This window comes from Triticum aestivum, chromosome 2D, assembly GCF_018294505.1.
Source record: "Triticum aestivum cultivar Chinese Spring chromosome 2D, IWGSC CS RefSeq v2.1, whole genome shotgun sequence".
Lineage (NCBI taxonomy): Eukaryota > Viridiplantae > Streptophyta > Magnoliopsida > Poales > Poaceae > Triticum > Triticum aestivum.
In genome coordinates, this window is record NC_057799.1 from 326800615 (window position 1) to 326809805 (window position 9191).

Sequence of the window (9191 nt, forward strand, 5' to 3'; positions counted from 1 at the left end):
ATACTGATGATCATGTGCTAAGAACAATTAAGTAGGGTTGGTTCGATGACTATCAGGATGATGATCGTATGACTTGTTATTAATAACGAGTAGAAGTTGTATGATGATGATTAGTAGGACTTGTTATTATGATGATGCATGATGCGAGCATGAAGAGTTATTATATATCTGTGGGTGAAATGAACATGGATTGGATTGAAGTGAAGTCAACATGCATGTGGTGCATGTCGAAAGTAGTACAATCCAAACTTGATCAAGTTAGGATTAGTATTACTTTCGACATGCACCACATGTTGCCTCACTTCAACCTAAGTCATGTTTAGAAATAGCAGTATAGCAGTAGCACGGAGATAAGAGAGGACACATCTCTCTATTAGCTACCTATAACAACCTAAATTAACCCCAAAACCCCTAAACCACCTTCTTTCAAAAAAAAATCAGCCCCTGAAATGCTGACGCGTGGAAACTTATTGGTCCCGGTTGGTGCTACCAACGGGACCAAACCGGGACCAAAGGTCCTCCTGCCTGGGCTCGCCGGAGCGGCCACGTGGAGGCCCATCTGTCCCGGTTGGTATAAGAACCGGGACTAAAGGCCTAGGGCATTAGCAACGACCCTTTAGTCCCGGTTCCACAACCGAGACAGATGGGCCTTATGAACGAGAACAAATGACCCTTTTTCTACTAGAGGTGTCTTGAGCCTCGGCGGAGTAGCGTGCCAGTGTGAGCTGGTGTGGCATGGACGATGGTGGATGTACATATGATTGCAATTGCCTCCTGGCGCAGCACGTGCGCATGCATTCAATGCATGCATGCACGCATTATAGGTTTACGTACATGTACACCTACATGTACGTATACGTATTGCGTACGGCGTGCGTGGGCGTCACTTATTTCACAATTCACACGTACGCTAATCAATAATTTCCCTTCGAAATCGACACACGACTGACAGGAGGGTTTGGTTTGGTGGTCCACGACTCCACGTGCCACTGGCATCCATGCGTGCATGCATATATGTGTACTACAGTATATCAGTATCTACATGTGTCTGTCCACGATGAGATGAGCTCTGCTGGCCGGAACACGTACGTACGTACGTGTATCTTCTATGGATCGTCCATGCAGTTAATGTCTATGCCGACCCTAGACAGATCCAGCACTGTACTAACCTAGCTATGAGCTACTTATACATCTGCATGCTTTGCTTAGCTAGGAGCTACTCCCTCCATTCCAAAATAAATGAACTAATTTTGTATTACTCCCTTCTTTTCGATTTATAAAACTACCCACAATGGGAGTAACATAGGTAGTAACATCATACATATCTAAATAAAATAAATGATGTGGCAAGCAATAAATGAAGAAAAAGAGACATGTGGTAACATAGCTAGTTACTATTAGTATGAGTAACATCACACATATCAAGGCAAGATGAGTCTATAGCCTAATAAATGAAGTTGTGCATATTACCACACATATGTTGCTCCCCATTATAGAGGTAGTAACATAGAGTAGTAACATGTGCATGTGCATGTTACTATTCTATGTTACTATCCATTGTGGCTCAATTCAAAAATCTCACCAACCAAGATAGATGATGAGTGGTGGAATACTTTTTGTAGTTTGCAAAAGCACCCAATTAGTGCTCTTGTTTCCCTCAAAAAAGTATGTTTACCAATGCATTAATTGCAATGCATGCATGCATAAATTACATGCATTGGTCAATTTTTTTCTTAATACTTGCATGCAATGATTTAATGTATCTTGGAATATGAACTGTGATGAAAACAACCAAATTGAGCCTTATAAAATGAAAAAATTAAAATTTTGAAATAAGCCCTATAAACCAAAAAGGAGGGAGTAGCTTTATACTAAAGTTAGTACAAAATTGAGTCATCTATTTTAAAACGGATGAAGTACGTACTACTGTATAGCTATGGCTATGCCCTCATGCATCGTGGATCGATCACGATCAATCTTGCAGCTATCTAGTGCTAGTAATTAGCTTAGCTGCCCTACTTGTCCTTTTGTATGGGCAGCCGCTCAGTACCATGCATCATATACATAATGTGTGCACCAATAACACAAAACGTACGTACTTCGGTCCCTTATAATGATAATCCTAATCTCTTCAAACCTAGGAATTTTTATATCACCCAGAATTTAGAAACGTACTGTAATGATTTCACCCGCAAAAAATAAAATAAAAACGTATTTCCTCTATAAACTAATATAAGAGCGTTTAGATCACTAAAGTCGGAGGGAGTAATTCACAGTAATGTTATGTACTCCCTCCGTCCCGAATTACTTGTCGTAAGTATGGATGTGTCTAGATGTATTTTAGTTCTACATACATTCATTTTTATCCATTTCTGGGACGAAGGACATTTATGTGCTAAGCATGCTTGCACCTTGGGGATTACCGACTGCTGGATGGACTCCCCCCGGCTTCCTCATGACCAGCGTTTTGGCTGATCGTGCGGGAACAAAGTCTGGTGAATAAAGCTCGAAGTTTCCTGCAAAAAAAAATGGGACGGAGGGAGTACTCGTGAACGACTAGGATGACAATGATGGCACATTCAACCGATGAGTCCCGTAGGAGAAGAGGAGGCGGAGACGTTATCACTCGCTTCTTCAAACCGATGAGTCTATAAATCAAATCTCCTCAAAATGTTTCTAACAGTAACCGATGAGTCTATAAAACTCCCTTTTACCTTGAAAAAGAAATTAAAATAACCAAGGTAAGGTGATCAAGATCACTTCTGAACACATTTTAAGAAAATCACTTCTGGTCATAACATCATTCATGGAGTCCTGAATTTTCTGCAAAATATATAAAGTACCCCTGGCCATATTGACGTGTCCAAGTTAGTAGGTGTTGGCATTCTCCGCAGGTCTTGGAATCGTTTAGTACGGGTGTGGGGTTGATGCCACATCCAAACAGCTTTTAGATGTTTTTTTTTCCAACACAATACATACATAGGAATCCATCCATACGCACATACATTTACCCCTATAAATGTATGGACACACATCCTACTTTTGTGAGCATCTCTGAGAGACTGAGTCGGCACATCATTTTAAGATTGATAAAGTCATCACAGACGCCTTCATAATCGACGAGAACATCTCCTCACACTGCCAGAAAGCTTGAAGTCGGCACAATAGCTTAACTAGTTTTGCTACAGTAGAAGGACGAACCATGACTCGGGTTGGTTCTGGTCCGGATGTTGCTGTTGAGCTAGCTCTCGCTGATTGTATAAACACTATGATTTGAGCAATACAATTTACCACCTGCGAAAAAGAAAAGAAATGAATTCAAGAAAATGCGAGCACCCGTGTCATGTCTAGGACTTGAACTCTAGTGAACTGAGAATACCACCGTCCTCCTAACCATCCAACCACTGGTTGGTTCATAGCTCTTGGTTGATGAATAAGTTACCAGAGAGTCAAAACACGATTTTATAAGGTTGAATGTGGCATCATTTTCGTGCTAGTTTTTCAGGGGGACATCTCAAGGCAACTCCAATGCGAACCATGACATGGCCCGTAAATGTGTGGGCCGAACAGTTCAAACGCTTTAAGTCTTCCAACGGGAGTCATCAAATGTCCGGAGACCGATACAAACATATGAGATCCCCTAAATCGGCACAAATTGAGGAAGGATTGAGAGAATATGTACGTTCGCCTGGCCCACCCTTAATTGGACCACATCCTCCATGGCCCATGTGCCACACTCACTTTCTTTTTCCTATTGGTACGTCTAGCCCATTGTCAGTCATAGCCTATCGTCTGAATTTAATGGCCACAGTTGAATGGCCAACGCCCTGCCCACTGTCCGCGAAAACGATCGGACGTGTTCATGAACATTTGGTGACATCCGTTCAGTGATCCATGGTTGAATTGCATACTATGTCTAATGAGCTCGCATTGCCCTGTGGTTGGTCTTGATAGGCCGATGCTAGAAATTGAATTGAATCTATCATTTTACCGAGCTTAATTTGCTAGTTGTGCAATCAGATAGCAAGAGATGTTGTCAGGTAAATCCATCGAACTCTCATCTAGGGTTACCCTGCCTCTCGTCTAGGGATTCCCTGCCTCTCACCGACGCCGCCATCGGTCCGCCTCGTCTCACATGGTCATTGGACCATGGAGGCGCGGTGATACCGGCCCTTGCCGGCGAAAGGGTTGCGTTTTTAGGTGCTTTTCTAAATTTTGTTAGGGTTTGTACCATGCTCAGGAAGACGAGCCGCCGGCGGCTTCTTGAAGATGAAATAAGGTTCTCCCCACCTAGTCCCCTTCATGGTGATGTTTCAAGCGTCATCGGAAGGTGTGTGGAGGTTTGTCTCCGCTAGATCTCGTGCGATCCGGTTGGTGTTTGTCTTTGGTGGATCGTCTGGATCCGGTCTTCGTTCGTCTACATCAGTGTGTCTGCGGGTTGGATCCTTCTGACCTATCCTTCTCTTCATCGGCGGCAGTTGCTGTTCTGGTGTGTTTTGGTTGGTCCTATGAGGCCTTAGCACGACAACTTCTCGACTGTGTACTACAACAATGTTTGCCCGGCTCCGACGAGGGAGGGGCGATGACGGCGGCGTGCCTTCGGCTCGCTCCAGTGCTTGAAGTCATCGCTAGCTGGTCTACGGACCTGCATGTAAATTTTACTTCTAGTACTTTTTTATTACCTTGACCGTTGATAATTAGATCGAAAGTTTCTTGGAGAAAAAAATTCCATCAACGCTACTCTCTCCAACGGTGGGAGTAGAAATTTGTCAAACTGGTAGTACAAGCTACAGCAGCAACTATATATAACTATTAATTATTGCACATGACAACAGGGATTTTGGGCCCAACGCACGCATGAGATTAGTGTCGCGGAACATGCGGATAAACAATTAAACAAGAAGAACTACACAATTCAGTAGTGAGCAGTTTGGTCTTTGGTCTGCCCTGGTCCACCAACAGTTTAACATGGACTAAGCCAACACCTCTTTAATTTCTGCATCCGGCCCCTCCCGAGAAGAATCCCATTGGCGCCTCCTGCAGTACTCAACCCACTGCCGCGCTGCTGGTGCCGCTGACGATGATCTCTGCTCACACTCGCAGCCAGCAATTTGCCAGCCATCCTGCATGCCCATGAAAGCATACTGATGAATATTTGAGAGAGACCATCAACATTGATTTGTTCATGAGAGAGGACACCCTGATCAGTGATCGACTGAATTAACCTAACTTGTGAGTGCAGTGCATGCATGGGCAGAAATAAATGGAGTAAGCGTACCTGCAGGTGAAGTTGACGAGTTGCATAGCTAGCGTTTGCAGGGGAGCAGGCTGTGTCTTGGAGAGGGTCTTCATCAGCTGGTTCCAAACGAGGCATCTTCTTCTTGGTGTTCTCCTCGGTGCCTGCTGCCTTCTTCGCCTTGGCCTTGGTCTTGCTGGCGGTGGACAAGGTGGAAGTGGAGGCGCGGTCGCCGTGGGGCTTCTTCGCTGGCACCTCTTGGGAGTTGTGCAACTGCAGGTAGGTGTCGTCGCCGTCGATGAAGTAGGCCGTCCAGCCGCTGTCGTCGGAAGCCACGGCGGTGGCAGGCCCGGATGCGTAGCAGTCGACGTCGCCGTCCAAGACTGAAGCTGAAGCACCCGGCGTCCTAGACGAGCTGATAGATTCCTCCATTTGACAAACGTACGTATGTGTGTGTGGACTATGAACTTGAAGCTAAGTTAGCCAGCCAGGTAGCTCCGCGTAAGGTGGCTAGCTAGAAGAAGAAGAAGAAGAAGAAGAAGATTGCAGTGTTGCAGAATGGGTTGGAGTAAGAAATATGGCATGGAGGTCCGCCGGGGGAGCGCGGTTGGTGATGGTGTTATATAATGGCGGAGAGAGGGGAGGGTAGGCGCACCGGGACGTGGAGCGGCGGAGGGGTTACAGTGAAGTGTCGTTGACAATAAAGCCGGATGGATGATGCGCACATGGGCACTTATTTGCAGGCCGTGCACTCAACTGGACTCGAGACACACGTACGAGGGGGGTGTTCCATCCATGGATGGAAGGGATGGGAGGGAAAGATAAGTTAAGCAAGAGAGCGATAACTTTTCTCCGGGAAACATGTAGCCATGCAGCAGAAAGCCTGTTGGAGTTGGATCCGAATCAAAACCCATGGAGTCATGGAGATATACGGGGAGTACTAGACAAATGGAAGGAACAAAAATCTTGCACACGTGCATGCTATACTAGCTCGTCATCTTCATCTACTAAGCGCCATACCCAGTAAAGTTCACTAGTTGGAGTACACATAGTTGACAGAAAAAGCTAGGAGTACCAACTAAAGAAAGGGCAATGCTTTGCGTCGGTCGACCACGTAAGGACTCGATCGGTGGCCTTCAGCACCACATGATAGGCCAAAGGCAGCCATCCGACCTCGCCCCGTGCCTCACGCTCGCCGTGTACAACACTGTGCTTCGCAGCAGCCTCCATCCCCATCCCCGCCGCCAGCGAGCTCAAAGCACCGCATCGCTGAGCTTGTAGCTCCGCCCTCCCCAACATCCTGATTGCAACACCCGACATTGTTGTCGTAGCATCCTGTCGCGGGTCGAAGCGCGCCACGGTGGCTGGTTGCAGCTCCAAGTGGTGCCCGTCGTAGCACGCCAGTGGCCGATTGCACCTTCTCGACGCCCCCGTCGTGCCATCGGTCGACGTGGGTCGTAGCACCCCTGGTGGCTGGTTGCAGCTCTCGGTGGTGTCAGTCGTAGCACGCTGGTGGCTGGTTGCAGCATCCGGATGTCGTAGTCGTAGCATCGTCGGCTAGGGCGCCCATCACCGTCAGGGGGTTGGAGCATCCTCGTTGTACGCTTTCAACATCGTCCCTGGGCAGTCGCAGCTTCGCCGATGGCCCATTCCAGCATGCGGCCACCATTGTTGTAGCTTCGTCGGAGGTCGATTCCACCACATAGCCACAAAGGTCCGAGTTTCATAGGTGGTTGATTCCAGCACATCGCGACGCTGGTTAAAATACACGGCCACCACTATCGCAGCTTCGCCGGTGGTGATTCCAGCACATCGTTGACGCTGGTTACAACACGCGGCCACCATTGTGGCAGCTTCACCGGCGGCGATTCCAGCACGTAGCCACCAAGGTCTGAACTTCGTCACCGGCCGATTCCAGCACTCAGCCACCATAGTCATAGCTTTGTGGTGACCGATTCTAGCATGCCACGATGCTGCTTCTAGCATGCTACAGCGCTGCTTCCAGCACACGACCACCACAGTCGCAGTATGCAACACCTGTTGCCCCTAGATCGCAACGCTCATCAGTCGTGTTCATCGAGCTCATATTGTTATGATGGTCGCACACCTCAGAGTCACGACAGCTCATATCCTCTCTTGCAGCACGGCGGTCGCCGACGGGCCTCACACGCGGGATTGTCGAGGTTCCCAGCAGCGGCTGCCTTGGCGCGGTGGCATGTAGTGGCGGTAGCGCGTGAGAGAAAGGGAAATTCGATGCGATTCGCATGTGGATGAGGTTCTCCAGCAAAGGGATAAGCGGGAGGGAGCCACATACGTGAGACCCACTGGGCTTGTGTCCAACGCATAGGCCTGCGAAAAGCACGATCGCAAACAATAAGACAGCGCGCACACGACCGGCACAGGCCATAGCCGATTGGTTGATTCACAACCCTCCCCCCACCCCACCCCACCCCAAAAAAAGAACACGGAAATCATAATTGGCGACTGTCAGCTATGAGGGCCGGATTCGTTTGCATGAGTCCTGGCGCATGATCCTAGCCACGTCGGATACCCAAACCCGTTCGCTATAAAGAAAACATGAGTGAACCATATTTCAAAGTACTAGAATCCTGGTGCCCCACCCCCCTCCTTTCCTTTTTTTTCACCGGATAGCATTTTCTCTAAAAAAAATTAGCATGACAGTTTCCATTCTTATTTATTTAAGAGATGGCGTTTTTACATTAAGAGATAGCATTTTTATTATTAAGAGATGGCATTTTTATATTGCTAAGAAATGTAATTTTTATATTAAGATATGGCATTGCTTTTATTATTATAAGAGATGTCATTTTATTATTGAGAGATGAAGTTTTTTATTTAAGAAATGACATTTATTATTATTAAGAGATGACATTTTTTATTAAGAGATGGCATTTTTGTTATTAGGAGATGGCAATTTTATTATTAAGAGATAGATTTTTTATTTTTTTAGATGGCATTTTTTGTTTACTAAGAGATGGGAACTTTTTTTATCATGGCATTTTTTATTTATGTAGTTAATTCAACTTTTTTTAATCATACTCATGTGTATATTTTATAATTTAGAGAGATGGCATTTTTTTATAGTAGGCTGAATTTTTTGCATAAGTTAGTTCATGGCAATTTTGGGGTCTTTTTTTGTTGATGGCATTTTTCTCCGAAAAAAGGTTAAACTAGGCCTCTGGCCCAATGGGGTTCGCCCCGGGACCTCCTGGCGTTCTCCTGGCTGAGGGACGCCAGATAATAGGGTTCAAAGAAAAAAGGTAGGCTACCAACTTTTTATTTTTAGGAAAGCGCATCTTGCGTTTTTTTGTCAAAAAAAGCACATCCTGCCTTTTCTTAGGGGTGAAAGCACATCCTGCCTGCCTGGTTTCCGGGACCAACTAGTTGACGAGCGCTCCTTCGGGAGCCTCACAACGATCAGCGCCACTTGGCACGCGCTCAGCCGTCGGCCATGTGTCACGCTCTGGGCGCTTCCTCCGGATTTTTTTCGCACGCGTTTTCGGCTTCTTAAACAATTTTTTCTGGTTTTTTCGACGTTTCGGTTTTCAACAGGTCTTCCTTAGCTCTTGGATAAAAAAATTGATTTTTTGCGCAAAAAAACACGTTTTTTTCTTTCATGAGAGTCACGGTTTTTGCTTTCGTGAGAGGCACGGTTTTGCTTTCGCTACATTCACGACCGTGCCTCTCGGAAACGAAAAAAACGCGTTTTTTTTCATCCGCGAGAGGCACGGTTTTGCTTTCGGGAGAAGCACGTCCGTGCCTCTCGAAAACGAAAAAAATCGCATTTTCTGTTTTTTTTCTTCCGCAAGAGGCACGGTTTTGCTCCGCGAGAGGCACGGTTGTGCTTTCGGGAGAGTCACGGCCGTGGCTCTCGGAAATGAAAAAAACACATTTTCTATTTCTTTTCCTTTCGCGAGAGGCACGGTTTTGCTTC

The 9191-nt window shown here is 46.4% G+C and overlaps 1 protein-coding gene across 1 annotated transcript; it reads right to left on the bottom strand.

The window, feature by feature from the left end:
* Positions 1-4750: 4750 nt before the first annotated feature.
* On the bottom strand, positions 4751-5839 carry LOC123049283 (uncharacterized). Its single transcript, XM_044472225.1, has 2 exons — positions 5279-5839; positions 4751-5123 (listed from the first exon to the last, which is right to left on the bottom strand). Exons 1-2 carry the CDS (start codon positions 5666-5668, stop codon positions 4974-4976), a joined length of 540 nt encoding a protein of 179 aa, XP_044328160.1. The 5' UTR covers positions 5669-5839; the 3' UTR covers positions 4751-4973.
* Positions 5840-9191: the final 3352 nt, after the last annotated feature.